Source organism: Myotis davidii, unplaced genomic scaffold, assembly GCF_000327345.1.
Source record: "Myotis davidii unplaced genomic scaffold, ASM32734v1 scaffold1453, whole genome shotgun sequence".
Lineage (NCBI taxonomy): Eukaryota > Metazoa > Chordata > Mammalia > Chiroptera > Vespertilionidae > Myotis > Myotis davidii.
The window spans coordinates 149,171-166,624 of record NW_006284441.1 but is presented as its reverse complement, the minus strand read 5'-3'; the positions used below and the strand labels follow the sequence as shown (position 1 = coordinate 166,624).

Genomic DNA, 17,454 nt, shown 5'->3' with positions numbered 1-17,454 from the left:
CCGGGGCCGGGGTCCCCCAGGCAGGAAGCGAGGGCGCCGCGGAGCCGGTTTAGCGCCGACTCCCTGCGCCTCCCCCGAGCTCTCGCCCATCTCGGGTCCCAGGCACTGGGCGCCGCCTCACTCAACCTTCAGCAGGCGCTGGGGCTGGTGGTGGACGAGCTGGCGTCCACTTTGGTGGGACTTGCCCCTCCCCGTCCTGGGGGTGCCAGGCTGAGGGTCAGAGACTGACCAGGTATGTGTGGGCCTTCCACACCCTCCCCCAGAGCTGGCCGAGGCAGCAGGTCGGGTCCATGGGAGGGGCTCCATCTGCCCCATCTTCACCGCCCACCACCGGTCCTGGCAGGTGAGGGGCCGTGGGCAGAGGCCAAAGCCACCTCCCCACACTCTGCCCGTTTTTGCCTAAAAGTGGGCGCAGACCTGCTCACAGCCACGCAGGGAAGAGGGTCCAGGTCAGGGTCCAGCCGTGTTCTGGCCACACCCCGAGTCAGCCTCTAACATCCCGGTGCCCCTGTGACATAGAATTCTCATTATTCACAAAGTGAACTCCTAGTCACACGGAGGAACCCTAAAAGGCCACGAACTTGGTCTAAACAAGCACCCAAAAGCACATGGCAGAGAAAAACCAAAGAACGGAAGGGCAGTGGAAGTTCTGAGGAAGAAATCACTAAGAAATTACTTAAAAAATAAAAATATGAAGTGGTAGGAAAAAATAGCAAATAAAGTTTCAAAACATAATAGAGAACTGAATGCATGCATGTGTCACAATATAGATCTATATGCTGCATTTGAGACCCCTAGAACCATAAGAAATGCAAAACTCACTGTGAATAACTCATTCTCCAATTGCCCCCCTTAAACATCAAATTGCCCCCCTGTGGGCATGTGCCCCACGCTGGAACCACTGGTCTCAGGTGAAAGGGGCCAGGGACGAGGGGAGCAGGGACCAGGCTCCGTGCACACATGCTGCTCAGGGCTCAGCCTTGGCCCCCGGATCCCAGAAGACCCTGGGGTCAGAGGGCCTGCCCCACAGGAAAGGGTGCTCCCAGTGGCCGTGGACTGCGGGAGGTCCCCACGGAGGCGGAGTCTGCGGGCAGGAGGCAGCGGACGGAGTCCCTGAAGGTTGGACAATAGGGTTGGGCCCTGGTGCCCCCGGGAGGGCCGGCCCGGCACCAGACCCACTTTCTGAGCCTCTGGCTACTGAGGTGAGGGGCAGGCCACACTCAGAGGGATGTGGGGCCGGTCTGGTACCCCTTCTCCTGCCCCACCTGCCCTCCGTGTCCACCCCTCTTGGAAGCTGGCCCAGGTTCAGGCCGCCTTGGACACCGGCCTGCACCCCTTGCGTCTTTCCCAGCCCAGCTTCCCAAGGATGGAGGCGGGGAGAGGGGGACTCTGAGTCTTAGTCCACCAGCTGAGCACGTGGGCTGTAGGGGTGCCTTTTGGGCTTGTAGGGAATCCAGGCCCTCCCAGAGCCAGCTTCCCCAGGACACCTGCCCGGCCTGCACGATGGACCGGACCCTCAGCCATGCTGAGCGGCTGTGAGGATAAGGATGGGGAGCCCGGCAAGTGGCTTGCTCTGGTGGGCACCCAGCCCCCCAAAGGCACGTGCAGTGGCTCCTGGCAAGGCTCAGGGTCTCCCCCACCCCCTTGCAGGCGCCTCCCGCCAGGCCTTGGGGAGCCATCGCGAGGACGGACCCCCAAGCCTCACTTCAGCACCAAGGACAGCACCAGCATTCGGGCTCTCCATGCACTTCCCTGCGCTGACTGCCATGGGGTTAAGACTCACAACCATCCCACGGAAGAGGAGAGGGAGGTTTGGGGCCCGGCCGGCGGGGCTCAGTGGGTGAGCGTCAACCTATGAACCAGGAGGTCACAGTTCAATTCCCGGTCAGGGCACAGGCCTGGATTTCGGGCTCGATCCCCAGTGGGGCGTGCAGGAGGCAGCTGACCCGTGATTCTCTTTCGTCATGGATGTTCCTCTCCCTCTCCCTTCCTCTCTGAAGTCAGTAACAATATGTTTATTTAAAAGGCAGGCTCTGGTGACTTGCCCACGGCTGCCCCGGTTCAGCTCTTAGACATCACTGCTCGCACCCTGGGAAGTAACAGGGACACTTCCGGCCACTGGGGTCTCCGTCCACAGCCTCACAGTGACAGGTCCCACGCGGTGACCTTGGGCTTCTGCTTCGGGGTGCGGTGGCCCCAGAAAGCACTAACGGAGAAACCGCAGAGGAAAACGCCGGAATCCGTGCAGCCCTGGTCTTCTGGGCCTGGGTCAGTGCAGACTTCCTGAGGGCCTGGGGGAGGCAGCCAGGCTGTGGGGCTGCACGACCCTCCTCACTACCCAGCCCACAAGGGCCCAGGGACCGGGCGGGGCCGGCGGGGAGGGCAGGGCGCCCAGATGCAGGAAATGAGTTCCCCACCCTTCGTATATTTTGTTGCCATTTTACAGGAAACAATAACACATGTTCCCTGTTGAAAAATTAAAAAAATGGAGATAAGCAAGTGAAAATAAAGATCCAGACATAAACTGCTAACAGTCTATTTTTGTCCCCCAGCTTTTTCCCAGGCAGATCTATTTGAATTAATTTCCTATAAGTTGTCTCCAACCCTGAGCCCTTACCACACATGGTTGCTCAAACAGCCAGCCTGGGGGACCCTCCCGTCTCATCTCAGAGCCAGGTCCCCGGGCCCAGGACTGCACCAGGCACCGAGTCAGCGCTCTGTGAACGCGAGGGCAACGAGGTCAGGCTGCTTCTGTCTGGCAACTTGTTTCTCTCAAAAATTTTTTTATTAACAACATTGGATGGCCTTCCTCCTTCCATTGATGGAATGTTATCACCCCCACAGCTCACAGGTTGGAACCCTGACTCCCAATGTGATGGTGTCAGGAGGTGGGGCCTGTGGTGATTAGGTCAGGAGGGTGGGGCCCTCACGAATGGGGTCAGTGCCCTCACAAAAGAGACACCACAGTGCTCCCTGCCCTCCACCACCTGAGGACACACGGCGGCCGAGGGCTCTCGCCAGACAACCAGTCTGCCAGCACCTCTGTCCCCGACTTCCAGCCCCAGAGCTTAGAGGAGAGTGTGGCGTCTGTTACAGCAGCTGAACACACAGACATTTCACACCTCCAGCAGGGGCCAGGGAGCGGCAGCCCTGGGGCCAAATCTGCAGGCTGTCTGTTTGGTAAATAAAGTGTTTTGGCAATAAAACCTTAGCAGCTCCAGATGGCACTGACGGAGAGAAAGCGTGGAGGAAAAAGTCGAAGCCGTGTCACCCTGTCCATTCAAACAGAGCCGTGTCTGTTTCCCTCTCCAGGAGCTCAGCAGAGCCCTGTCCCAGGGACCATGCAGCCCAGAAAGCCAGAAGTATTTAGTGTCTTACACGTGGTCCTTTGAGAAAAGGTTTCCAGGCCCTGGCGGGCACACTGTGCAAGACCCACTCTCCCCTCTGGCTTCCCTGCCCCTGGCCCCCAGTGCCCAGAGGGCACCCTGCTTGCCCAGGGCGAGGGATGAGAGAGAGAGAGAGAGAGAGAGACCCACTGGCCTAATCCTGGAAACCTTTGTAACCTAATAGCAGCCCGATGCCCTTTACTTTTGTCTATTCAAGTCGCTGGGTACTGCCCTCATGTAAGGACGAGGGGCTGGATTAGACCAGGCGTGAAGGTCAGGAGGCGGGGACACAGGGAGGGAGCACGGAGACCCTGACGTGGGCCAGGGAGGCGGACGGTCCACAGGGGCCGTGCCTCCAGCTGACGGACGTCCTGGTTTCCTCTCCCTGACTCACTGGGCGTTTGATGATATTCTGGGTAAGCGCCCGCCCGCGATGGGCTCTGCCTTTCCCCGCACTCTCTCCATCCCTTTCATCCGTGACCCAGTTTCCCGCCTCCTCCCCAGGAAGCAGCACCCTTTCTGGGGAATTTCCAGAGGGGTGGGAGCTGGCCGGGCGCTGGGCTGCATCCTGTTCGCCCCCGACACTGTGGGATTGCGAGTCCACCTGCAGCATGCGCACCGAGGCTTAACGAGGAGGGATCCCCACTGAGGCCCCGCAGCCAGGCCTACCGCTCCCCACACCCCCTCCTCACCTCTGACCGGTGGCCAGACCTCAGCATTTGGAAGGCGCCCGGAAGGGGGACATGCAACTGAGGGCCATGCCCGAGCCCTTCCCAGGAGGGCGCCTGGAGAAGGCTCCGGAAGACCCGCTCTCCTCCCGACAGTGCTCTCGTTGCCTGGCAACAGGTGGCCGTCTTCACTGGCAGCCCTGGGGAGGGGGCTCCTGACTGTCACAGTCAGGGTCCCAGAGCCGCCCGGCCAGGCTTTCTGCACACCCTGCGCCCGGCACCTGCTGTGTCCTGCCTGTTGGCAGGCGAGGAGGTGCTCACGGTGCCGCCCCCAGGGCCCAGCATGCAGTCGGTGCTCAATGAGTGTTTGCCAGGTACGCAGAAAACGGAGAATCAGGAGAAAATGGAGAGATCTTTGACCTTTCAGCCTTGACCCTTGACCCCTGACCCTGACCCATTTTCTCCCGATTCTCTCTGATCTGTGCATTCTCTCCGTTTTCTGATCCTCTCCTGAGAGGAAAGAGCTACCAGGCCCCTGCTGGCTCTTATGTTCACTGTGGACGCTCCCTCCGGTGAAATCTCTGGGAAGATATAGGCGTTCGCTTTGCTTGTTCCTGGCTGTGTCCCTGCAGCCTGGGACCGCGCCTGGCACACAGTCGATGCTCAGTAAGTATCTGAAGGAACCAATGCCTGTTCTCTCGTCACCTGTCTGTCCTCACTAATTCCCTCCATCATGTCCTGCCTCCCCTGGTCCCCACCGTCTGCCTGCCCGTGCCCACACCCCTCAGCCCCCGTGTACTCAACGGGGCCCAATACCAGCTGCGCCCGGCGTGCGGCCAGCACTCAGCGCCTATCCGTGAGTCCTGATGGTCAGCGCCAGGCAGGCCTGGAGCCAGAGCCGGGTGAGCCAGCGAACATGGGCATGTTCTGGGGGGATGTCCCACAGCCCACGGTGAGGACAGGCCCTGCCCTGGACAGGGGACCACTCACTCCGCCTGAGACTGCAAGTCCCAGGGGGCCAATGGACAAAGGGCCTTCCGAGGTGGAAGCCGCAGATCGGCGCGAGCCCGGGCGCCCCCTGGTGGCCGCCACGGGCATTGCGGGCAGCAAGCTACCAGCCTGTCAGAGACCCATCCTTCTGCTTTCCGTTGCCATGGATTGCACACGTTGCTTCACGTCATTCCTTTGCTGATCCTGACTCTGGCTTGTCTTCCTCGCATTCCCGGATCTTGTATATGTTTCTTAGGTTTATCAGGTGTTTCTATCATTTGTCTTTGAAAAGGACGCAGCCTTGAAAAACCAGCTTTTTGGGGAATGTATTTATCCTTCCCACGGTTTCTCTAGTTGATTTCAGCTCTTAACTTGTAAACTTCCTAATTTCCTCACCTGCTTTGTTGGTTTTCTTTTTTTTTCCAGTATGAAAAACCCCAAACTAGTTCAAGCGTTTTTTAAAAATATGTTTTTATTGCTTTTTAGACAGAGAGGAAGGGAGAGGGATGGAAAGATACAGGCTTTCCACTTCAAACTCACCCTTTTGCAAATTAAATTCACTCCTTTGCGAAGCAAAATCACCCTTTTGTAAATCATATTCACTTTGGGGTGAAAACAGAGTGAAGTAAAAACATCGATGAGAAACATCGATCGGCTGCCTCCTGCACGCCCCCTACTGGGGATTGAGCCCACAATCCAGGCATGTGCCCCGACCGGAATCAAACAGGTGACATCTTGTTTCATGGGACAACTGCAACCATTGAGCCACACCAGCCAGGCCAAACTAGTTTGAACTATATCATCTATTTGCCCACGACGACGGCTGGGTTCCCTGGCAAACCCCACCTTTTGGCCTTTGGGTTCCTTCAGGCATCTCAGTGCATTGAAGCTGGACTCGGATGAAGGGAATCAGAAGCTGACGTTATGGAAAGGAGACTCGCACACTGTTGACAGGTTTGACGAGTCACAACAGGGTGACGCCAAGTAGGCAACTGCTCCCAGGAGCCAGAGGCTTAAACTCATCGACTGCCACCTGGAGACGGTGTGTGGGACAGGACATCAGATAAAAGACGCTGCTGACCTTGTTGGCTCGGCCTGTCAGGTGTCTAACTGCGAACGGACCTCTGCCCGCCTGCAGGCGTTAAAGACTCCGGGGGGCCACGCCGCTCAGGGCAGACGGCTCTTCCGGGACACGAGGAGGCTGCGCACCTACAGATGATGCTGACTCAGAAGCCAGTCGCGTGTCTGCCTGTCTGCGGTGACATCAGTCAGAACAACGGTTGCACGTGTTTTGGTTTCTTTGTCCACGATGACAGTGGATGCACAAGATAACTGCCAACACTCTTCATGGCTTAGGCGACTATCACACTAGATGCAAAATGCAGACATGAGACAGGCCGCGTGGGCCGTCCTCGTTCTCAGCAGGGGAACGATCGGAGTGCTTTTCACCAGGAAGGCCTGGACCGACCGCCTTCCCTTTTGGAAACATGTGGCCCCAGCTCACATCCCACCGTCACGGTGTTGCCCCATCCCAAGGGCCCCCCATTTCACCAAGAAAAGGTCGGGACCGGGGCACCGAGACCACGCTGTGCACGCAAAGGGCTGGCCACTGGCCCGTCCTCCCATGGACTGGTGACCAGAGGGGTCACTGTGCAGGGGAAGCCAGTCTATGGGAAGTAACTTCGCAGGGAGGTGGGGTCACAAGCCCCTCCCTGAGCAGGTCACAGCGGGGAGTCAGGCCCAGGCGCAGCACTTCTCCTGTGAAGGGTTTATGCAGCCCCGCCCGTTTGTGTCCACACCTTCGACAGCCTCTCTGTCCTGCAATCTGATCCTGGCTTCTCCGCCCGTCTCCTTGTCATTTTCCTTAGATTCCAAAGGTGTGAAGGCATCTGCCAGCCATCGTTCCCCGCAGCGGCTCAGGTCTTGCTTCCCGGTAACTGTCGTTGACTGGGGCCAAATGAACTCGTAAAACCCCTACGTCTTGGAGGTTCCTGCGTGGCACTTCCCCCTTCCCTGTCCCTCTCTCTCTTTAGTAACATTGGTTGTGACTCACTACATCGATTTCATATTCCACTGTAGTGCGGTTACTTGCATTTGAGCAAAGCAACCCTATAAAGCAGACTCCTGCGTGTGAACTGAACGGTTCAGGAGTCTCAGAAACCGCTTCTGAGCGGAGGGCGCCGGCTGGTGTCCCCCGTGAAATCCGTGTCACACACGGCTCACTCCCACCCCAGGTCCCACCGACCCACTGTCGTGACGTCCTCGCTGCAGACCCTCCTACGCACGCAGAGGGCTCCCGGAAGCTAACGCGTGTGGCCAGCTGTGCGCAGGGTCAGCACAGAGCACCGGGCCCACTGTGTGTGCTCTAAGGGGAGGGGTGCAGTCTTTCCAAGCATTTCCGCGTGCAGCTCCCACGTCTCTGAACAGCACACGCGTCACCTGCACGCGGTGACCAAATGTGTGCAATCCCACCTCCCAGGTGCTGAGGGCCCAGGACCCGCCCAGGAAGCAGAAGCCAGCCCAGGGCCCAGACGCAGCACGCGCCCTCAGGGACCGCACGCACGCCCGCCCGCCCGCGAGGCGCCGGTGGACAGACGAGCAGGCGGCTCCCTGGGCTCTGACTCCACAGAGGGACACGCCTTGTCGGAAGGAAAGAGCTTTATTTCGTGTGGAATCTCCATAAAGTCAGTTATAAAAGCTCCCGGTGAGCTCTCACCCACAGGACGTTGACACACAGGACACCGGTCACCACGCCAGCCTGCCCCTCCCGGGAGCGCTTCCCCCCGACGGCCCAGCACCCTTTTAGGCCAGAAAACTGCCTGTCACACAGGAAGAGTCTGTGACCACAGTAACCAGGACGTATGAACTGAGAACATTTCAACATCTTCCTACGAACCCCAAGTTTTAAAAAATGGGGTATTATGTCTATTCAAGTAGGTTTTGGCCAAAGATGAGCTCAAGTCGCTGTAGCTCAGACGAGGCTCACGAATAACGACGGAGTATCTCCTCCGCCCAGTCCTGTCCGTCACCCGCCCCTGGTGGAGGTCAGAGGTCAAGCACACGGTTGTCAAGGGGACAGCAGCCGGCCTGGATGACGCCCCACCTGTGTGACGCCCTGTTTTAAAGTCTGCAGAAGTGACCGGAACCTTCCAGTCCTCATGGAGCCTCCCAGCCCCCAGGACCTGGTTGGTGTTCGGAGAAGTGAGGGTCCCGGCCGGGCCCTGACGCTGAACGCACTGTGCTTCCTCCGTGACTCCCTGCACGGGGTCCTGCCTGGAGCGCCCTTTGAGCATAAACCCTGCCACCAACGGCGGGGTACAGCCTAGTACTGCCTGGCCAGTCTAGATGTTTAAAAAGGGGAACAAGGACTTAACTCTATGAAGCAATCGGAGCTCAGACAGTTCCTTGAATTTTGTTCCCAATATTTGATTATTTCAACCACACCCGATTGAAAAAGGTTGACTTGCTCATAAAAATTGCTTATCAGACCAAACCATTCCTGTTAATTTTTACAGAAGCAACTGTTGGTTTTACCCCATTTTCCGGGTTCAGGGGAACTGTGGACTCACGAGCACAGAGCTTCCCGGGAGGAGGGAGCGGAGGGAGGAGCAGCCTGGGTGCTAGGCGGGCAGCCGGGGGGAGGCGTTGGGAGCTGGTGAGTCACTAAATGGGTGAGAGCACTTCCTGCACCAGAGGCCCCGGCTGCTGCTCTGAAGCAGATGAGTGTCATCCTATCCCCGGGACAGCTGCCACCTGAGGCCATCACACATCCGAGCTGCCCGCAGGGCTGTGTGGGGGGGCTCAGGCAGGGGGAGAGCAGCACAGAGAGCATTTACATCTCGGGGGGGGGGCCTGGTCACGGGGAAGGGAAGTGGTGTGTGTGTGTGTGTACACGCGTGTGTGCGGGGGGCTCTGTCTGCAGGGTGTGGGGCACTCATGTTTTTCTCTGATGCCTGAACCCGCCTGTGTGGCAAGAACATCACCAGCCTCTGAAGAGACCCCAAGGCCACACACACCGCGGGGACAGGCCTGAAGCCTGAGCACATGCTCCCGAGACGCCACATACAAAGAAAGGCTACAATTAACGCGCAGGGACATCCGAGCTGAACGGACACATATCTGAGAAAGAGGGTTTGGAACGGAACCTGCAGCCGGGCGGCTCAGTGGTTAAGCGTTGACCTATGAACCAGAAGGTCACAGTCTGATTCCCAGTCAGGGCACAGGCTGGGGTTGCAGACTCGATCCCCAGTGAGGGGCATGCAGGAGGCAGCCGGTCCATGATCCTCTCTCATCTCTGATATCTCTCTCCCTCCCTTTCTCTGAAATCAGTAAAAATATATTAAAAAAATAAATGAACCCGCAGCCCATTAGGCTGTGCCCTGCGTGTGCCCGTGCCCTCAGCTCTTACCAAGTGTTATCACCCATCATCCCCCTGCAGAGGGGGGATAGGAGGCGGGATCAGGCGTGCCAGTCGCACGATCTGAGAAGCCCAGCTACCGTCCGTTTTTATTTCAACAGGTTTTGGTAAGAGCTGAGCAGCCTGGAGTCCAAGGAGGCAGTGTGACATTCCTCTAGAACAGCGGTTCTCAACCTGTGGGCCCTGGGCCCCTTTCTGATGGTTGCCTAAGACCATCGGAAAACACATATATAATTACATATTGTTTTTGTGATGAGTCACTATGCTTTAATTATGTTCAATTTGTAACAATGAAATTGGGGGTCACCACAACATGAACTGGATTAAAGGGTCGCGGGATCAGGAAGGTTGAGAACCACTGCTCTAGAAGCTGCTTAGAGGAGTGGACGAGCATAAAATCACGGGACGCGTGACACACATGGCGGTGCCTGTGGAGACTGACATCACTGTAACCGCAAGGGGCCGTGGGAACCACTCCCAACGGCAGCCACAGGGAGGACGTGAGTTTCGTCGGCCACCCTGGTTCAATGAAGCGGACAAAATGCTTTCACCAACAGCTTTATGCCCCGTGATTAGACGTTAATTATGAAACCTCGCGAGCAGACGCAGAGCCCTCGTGTGCAGGGGTGAGCGGGATGTCGAGGCACTTGGGTACGTGGAGGGAGGAAGTGGCCCGCCCCCGGCCCCTCACAGTGACACTGGAGATCAGTCCGACTTGGCAGGAAAGGCCCTCGGCCAGAAATACTGCGTTAGTGACGCAGGTAAGAGAGAGTGTTTAGAAAATATTCAGGCTGCAAGGCTCTAGGCTGTAAAAATACAAAGGCTAAAAACAAAGCGTTTATAAAACTGTGCCTACCCAGTCCATTTACACAAGTAAGAAGTAAGGAGCAGTTATCTTTCTCGCAGGATAGGTCAGTGGTGTCAGGAGGTCGTAAAATGGTCACACTGGACAGGGACACTCACGCCCACATACACATTCCCGCCCCTTACACACTTACAATGTGGATCCTGAAACGTCCGTGTCCGGCACTCACACACGCACACGTATGCGCCCACAGTACACGACACGTGTTACATGATACATTTCAGACGGAGCACAGCAAGACATTCTGGTTACAAGGACCTAACATGATTGTTTTGGGAATATTAAAAGCATGGTAACCTGAAAATATTATAAAACTTTTAGGTGAAATAGGGCAATAAAGAGCCTTTAAAAAGCCACTGATTGGCTTTCACTAGTGAGACAGTGTTACATAATTTAGGTACGCACCCTCGATGCATTTCAGCCACCTCGGCCAGAGGTCACCTGAAAGTTCCGAGGGTTTCAAACCCTGGACGGGCTGCAGATTTCCCACAGGACGCGCGGCGGTTCAGGCCACCGATGGACACGTGCTGTTTCCCGGCCACGTCCCTCCTGGGAAGTTGAGACCATTTAGGCCGGAGGACACCCCAGAGAAGCACAGAGACGAGGCGACGAAGAAGCTGGTAGGAGAGGCTCCAGCCGCGGGGACCGTGGTGTAAACATCGCCGAGCGCAGAGCCTGCTGCGACCACAGCGCTGAGGCTCCAGCTGCATCACCAGAAACGCCAGCTATCGAGTCTGTCCTGACGCAGACGGAGCGGGAGGCCCGGCCACGTGCTTCTGGAGCCTGTAGACGTGGAAGGTCTTGTTCTGAAACACGCGGGTGAAGAGCGCCGCGTAGGCGGGCAGGCCCCTCCGTATCTCCTCGCAGAAGCGGGGGTGGCCCGCCGGCTGCAAACCCGCCTCGTTCTCCCCCGGGCCGTCCATCATCTGAAGCCAAAACAAAACCAAGTATAATTTGGTAAAAAGAATCAAACTTAAAGGAAACAACACGGTAGGGCCAGGAGCTGGGTTTCTTCAGTGAATGTAAGGGACGTGGTTGCGACGGCAGTGGCTTGAGGTCACATTGGGGGGTGGGGTGGGGGAGAGCCGGGGCTGAGGCGGCGCGGGGCACAGGGCGCCCCAACGGCAAAGCTGGGACGGAGCTCGATCTCGTCTGAGGGGGACACACTGTTTCTCTCACAAACGTGACCAGGAAGACTCGCTAGGACCCAGCAAACCTCAGCTCACCCATGGCCGCGTGAAAACGCCACAGAGCAGAACTCACGCAGCCCGGGCCGCCTCCTGCGCTCAAGGTGGTGAGGAGGGGCTCTGCTCGGGCAAGAATCCGAGATTCCCATCCTCCCCGGCTCCCGCGGCCTTTAGGGCGGGAGCGGGTGGGGAACCGAGAGTCACACACGGGTCGGTGGGGGGACCGGGCAGGGCTCTGGGCCAAGCTCGGCTGGTGGCCACAGTTCAGGGTCCTGTGCTGGGCGCCTGAACTCCCCCAAGAGACTAGCTCTTAACTCTCTGAGTCTGGAACTGTGTACAGTGGAGTCTTTGCCTGGAGTGCACGCGGCCATGGACAGGCCCCGGGAGAGAGGGAGACAGTGCGCAGCCACAGCCACAGCCACAGCCACGAGGGACCGGCCCACTGATGCTCGAGCAGAAGCTTCAGAAAGGCCGAGGTTTTGGTTTTAACAGCAACACCTTCCACATGACCCGTGGGCAGAGGCTCCTGACCAGCCAGCTGCAGGCCAGCGCCCGTGTGCAGACGCCTGGAGACCATGCCGGCTCAGGGCCCGGCCCCTCCCAGGGCCCTGGAGCCCACCCGCCCGCGCTCCCCTGTCCGTTGGCCACGTCCAGCAGGTCCCGCAGGCGGCAGCCGCGCCGGTGCCTGCGCTCGAAGCAGATGCTGTCCTCCAGGATCACGAAGTCGGCGCCCAGGGCGCGCAGCAGTGCGTGCACCTCCTCGGGCGGCCTCCGCGCATAGACCTGGTACACCTGCGGGCGGTGACTGATGAGCGGGTGGGGCCGCGCCTCGCACGGGGCGGGGCCTGAGCCCTGGACACGCCCCCCACCTCGTCCCGGGAACTTCCCAGGTCCCACGCAGGGCACTCACCGCCTGGGTGCGCGCCCGCAGGCCGCTGTCCTCGTAGTGCGGGTGGTTGGTGAGCGTCCTGCCCGTGCACAGCTTGACCCCGGCCAGCAGCTGCATGCTGCCCGCGAACACGGCCGTCCGCGGAGTGTTGGAGCTGGAAGGTGAGTGTCTCAGCCCCAGCGCGGTCTCCCCAGGTCAGGTGACGGGTGGGGGTCCACCTGAATCGTCAGCCCCCACGCCCTGCAGAGGAGCCGAGCGGGCATCCTCGGGGTTTGACCGGGCTGGGACCTGCGCTGAGAGGAGCCGTGACCCATCCCAGGGGCTGCGCATTTACTCCCACGGATGCCGGACCGCAGCCCAGCGCCCAGCGCCCAGCGGGGCTGAGCTGCCTGCCAGCAGGCGCCCTGCACCGAGTGGGGACCCACCCATCACTCACTTCCCAGCAACGGCGCTCACCCACTTAACGCCAGGAGCTTTCTAAGGAAGCAGGCAGCGGCGGGATCCCCGTGAGGCGGGGCTGACCCCGGCCCGGTGACACCAGTGGCGGGAAGGGCCCCTTACTTAATCCAGTGCATCAGCTCCACGGTGTCGGGGTCGTAGAATTCCCTCAACTCCGACAGCTCGTCCATCACTCCCGGCCAGAACTGCAGCGAAAGCAAAACCAACGAGTCACCCTCATCCCAGCGGTCACTGCGGCGGAGACGGAACAGCAGGGGCTGCGTGTGGTTGGGGTCGGAGGGCAGGAGCTGACGGGAACTGCTCCCTGCTGGGCTGGGCCACCGCCAGGCGACAGTCCCAGCCTCTAACTATCGAGGTGACAAAGCGTCAGGGTCGCCGACATGACGAACGCCCACGTCTCTCAATGGGGGTCTCAGACCCGAAGCCGGGCTGTGCCATTCCCTAAGCGAGTCCACTGCGAACAGGGGCCATTTCCTCCAAACCTGCATGGCGGGCACCACGGCCTGGGCTGCCCTGCCTGCGGGTGCCCGCCGTCCTCACGGGGACGGGAGCCTCTATGGCACACACGGTGAGGGCACCTGCACTCCGTAGAGAGCAGGTCCCGGGGGAGCAAAGCTCCTACTTCATTCACCTCAAATCAGGTCTGGAAACACCTCTATGTGCAGGATTCGCACCATCTGAACAGTAGGTTGAAACCAAAACTAATCAGAAGGATTGACCTGGTAGTGTTTACGTGACTATCTGGAAACAGACCAGTCCTACCAAAGCCAGCTCCCCAGAGGCCAGGGAGGGAGTCCAACCCCGCAGGCACTCTGCCGGCAGCCTACCAAGCCCCGTGCCCATTCTGCGCCAGGTGAGCGCCAGGAGGCACCGTGCCCTACCTTGCAGCCGAGACAGAGCAGTGTCAGCAGGGGGACCGCGCGCCGCACCACACACACCTGCGGAGACAGTGTGAGGGACACGTACTTGGAACACGTTGGGCTCACAGTTTTGCTTTGTAAACATATGACTTTTTTTTTTTTAAATAACAGAAATACAATGTAAGGGAGCATTTCATGGGGTGTCCAACATGCAAAGCCACCGAACCACGGTCAGGGTCGGGGTCGCTGCCCACTAGCGAGGCCAGAGGGCAGGACACGCAGAACCACACCTGGAGGCTGGTCACTGCCGGCTGCCCAGCACCGTCAGGTAGCGCATGACAGTCACATTAGTGACAGCTCTGGACGGTAGGGTTATTGGCGATTTTTAAGTTTTCTTTTTGTGCTTTTCAGGATTTCTAAATTCTGTAGAATGAGCACATCGAATTGATGGCTGGGAAAGAAAGAAATGATCACAAAATAAAAATTTAAAAAATCCTTATAAAATCATAATGTGTCTGTTCTCCACTTTTAGCTTCACATTTACTCTCCGTTTTACCAGGCGGCTGTCTGGGCAACTCCTACATAAGACAGAGCTGGCAGGAGGAGACACGAGAAGCCGTGACATGGAGGGGCGGAGGCGCACTGACCCTTGCTGGGGTGTGAAGGCGGGCGACCTTCAGAAGCGACCCCCACACTTCAGGGCTGCACAGGCCAGAAGCTGCAAACACGCACACGTGAGGCGTCCACAGGTACTTCATTCTGCGGGGACAGCGGGCAGACGTCAGCCCCAGACAGCCGTGCGGTCAGATCCTACTGACTGCGCAGAAACGCCGGCCAGGGGAGCAATAACCGCCCGGCCCGAGGGCTGACGCAGGATCAACCCCGCGATGCTCTGATCCGGGAAAACCGCTGTGGCTGCGGTTTTGTCCTCGGAGGAGACGGCAGACAAGGATGTTCTGTGGGAGCTTGGCCGTTAAGGAAGACAAGGACAGCTTCCCATGACGCTGCTATGAGGCCAGGGCAAGAGCGGCCGGATAAGAAGAAAAGTCAGAGATGAGACGAGGATACCTCATTGTGCTCAGCGCCAAGGCTCCGAACGCGACGGTGTGTGTTAAGTTGTAGGCGGTGTCGGGCCCCAGGCTGACCGCGCACCTTCCCGTGTGACCCTGGGCGGGAGAGTCGCTGGACAAAACAGCACAGACACATGAGAGCTGGACACAGGATGCTAACTTAGTCAACTCTCTTCTAGAGACAATACACTCACCCTTTCATGTATTTAGAAATGTGTTACTTCCCTAAGACAAAATGAATTGCCACTGCTCATTTTAATTTGTTTATGAGGCTAAAAGTGTCACAACAGGAACGCATTAATAAGCAGAAAAACTAAAATGTAACGAATTTAATTTTAAGGAAAGAAAGTACTTAAGTCCTTAAATTATAAGAGAACAGCAAACAAAAAGAAATCCTTTTGAAATGCAGAAACTAAGATCTTGAAAGCTGTTTTACAAGTTACCAGTATTTTTTAAGTTTTTACAAATAAGAAAAAGTGAAGACGTGCCATGAACTTGGGCTTCAGTTCCTGCTGGACCGACAACAGTGCCCGGGGCACTTCCAGCCGATGGCTCTACCCGCGGCGCCCACTGGAGCGACGCACCCACGTTTAACCACGCGCCTCACGCGTCTAACATCCTTCACGGCACCTGCTTCTCAGGTGGTTTCCGCGAGTCAGGACCCCAGCCTTGCACACGACTTTCTAAGTCATCTTTCTGTCAATAAAGCCCCCCATCTGCCTTGGGGCCGCGAGGCTGAAAAGCACCGCCCTGTTCTGTCTGCTGCTTCCCGCGACACGAGCCTCACGGCCCGGCGCCGGAGCCTGCAGCCTGCACACCTGAGGTGATGGAGGGCGGCAGCCAGCGCCATGGTCGCCGTGACGCCCAGGACGAGCACGTAGGCGTGGAGCAGCAGGGTGTCCGAGAGCCGCCCGAAGGTGTCCCAGGGCAGCAGGCCGAACGCTTCCTCACAGAGGTACAGGTTCGCGTCAAAGTCTCTGGGGACAAATGGAAACCGAGGGTTAAACCCAGTGTCAGGAAACTTCCACCACCCCCCCCGCCCCCAAATGAGCCTGAAATGAGCAGTTGAAGGCACAGTGATAACTTTTAAAGCCCTTGCTGATGTAATATAAAAAGCAAACATACATTTTATTGTTTAAAGAAAAAAAAAAGACTTTAAATGTAGGCGTACCGTGTTGCTCCAAATCCAAACTTGGCCTTCAGAAATTTAAATATGTGCTCATCCGACCTCAGGTTCAGCGTTCTCTGTGGGAGGGAGAAGCCCGAAACTGCGTCAGGGCCCCCTGTGCCGCTTCCAGGGCCCCCCGGGCACAGGCTCAGGGCGCACAGAACGAGCGGTGGCCTCACGCGCCACCACGTCCTCAGGGCCCAAGCCTCCTGAGCAGGGACCCGAGGCTGTCCCTTCCTTTTACGGCAGATTCGCTGCGTCAGACGGAATCTTGTGCGTAAGTTGAATATGTAAAGTAGACAAAAGGGGGCTTCTTTGGCTTTAGAAGCCCATTGAGTATGATCTTTTATATTTTCAAAAATATATTTCTTTATTGGTATCAGAGGGGAAGGAAGAGGGAGAGATAGAAACATCAATGATGAGAGGGAATCATTGATTGGCTGCCTCCTGCATGTCCCCTACCGGGGATGGAGCCACAACCCAGACATGTGCCCTTGGCCGGAATCGAACCTGGAACCCTTCAGTCCGCAGGCCGATGCTCTATCCACTGAGCCAAACTGGCCAGGGCTGAGTATAATCTTTTAGATCAGAAAACCAATAACCAGATAATCTGCAACCTCCAATGGCCACAAATAGAATTTTTTAAATTGAGAGAAATACTTGTTTAAGGCTTTTAAAGTTGAGTTTCTAAAAAGTTTGGTAACTCAAAAGGAGCTCAAGGTAGAACATGTTAGAGTGAATAGAAAGCAAGGACTAAAATCAAGAAAATAATCCTGTTACTGAAACAAGTTAAAACTAAGCCTGTTCAGATCTTGTAACATAGAAACCCACACCTGAAACCTACATGCTCATGTTGACCAATGTCACCCCAATCAGCTTAATAAATATATAACAAAATCCCCCCCACACTGAGCCTGTTTAAAGTAGAACTGGTAACTCTTTAGAAACGGTAAAATATGCCATTTTATTAACCCACCTTAATCATGTTGTTGAGAAAAAGCGTCAAACATAAAACCACAAGTAAATGCAACAATAGTTTCCCAAGCCTATGAAGGAAGTTTCCAGTTTTCAGATTTTTCTAGAAATTAAAAGAGTTGAGGGTTAATTCTTAAATTTTAATGTAACTTCATAAACACTTAAGATTACATAAGCATTTAAAACATTGGGCCATGCAACATATAGGGAAAATATGTGGAAAACAACCTACTAGTTTTCTTCTAATCTCAGATAACTTTACAGATGATCAGATATAATAGCATCTGAAGCGTTCAAGCATGAGTGACATTTACTTATAATTAAGGTTGAAAGTCATTGATCTTTCTATCTCTCCCTCTCTCTTAGTATCAAAGATATGGTTACAAACTTCCAAACAGCCTGTTCCGAGCACAGCTGTGACGGTTTGTCTGTGGCAGCTCTCGTCAATGCTAACCGTGGATTTCCAAAGACCCAAAGATGCCCTTCCCACTTTTCAGTGGGAATTTGGTCATCAGTTTTC

At 56.6% G+C, this 17,454-nt stretch overlaps 1 protein-coding gene across 1 annotated transcript in view; it reads right to left on the bottom strand.

Moving 5' to 3' along the window:
• Positions 1-9,971: 9,971 nt before the first annotated feature.
• DPY19L3 (dpy-19 like 3 (C. elegans)) overlaps positions 9,972-17,454 on the bottom strand; it is a 22,862-nt gene continuing 15,379 nt past the window's right edge. Inside the window, exons 11-20 of the mRNA XM_015572008.1 lie at positions 16,936-17,037; positions 15,963-16,036; positions 15,610-15,768; positions 14,790-14,903; positions 14,369-14,480; positions 13,743-13,799; positions 12,964-13,046; positions 12,424-12,556; positions 12,141-12,305; positions 9,972-11,252 (exon numbers count right to left, since the gene is read on the bottom strand). Of these exons, the coding sequence (XP_015427494.1) occupies positions 11,052-11,252; positions 12,141-12,305; positions 12,424-12,556; positions 12,964-13,046; positions 13,743-13,799; positions 14,369-14,480; positions 14,790-14,903; positions 15,610-15,768; positions 15,963-16,036; positions 16,936-17,037 (1,200 nt within the window). The 3' untranslated portion in view covers positions 9,972-11,051. The remainder of the gene's footprint in view (positions 11,253-12,140; positions 12,306-12,423; positions 12,557-12,963; positions 13,047-13,742; positions 13,800-14,368; positions 14,481-14,789; positions 14,904-15,609; positions 15,769-15,962; positions 16,037-16,935; positions 17,038-17,454) is intronic.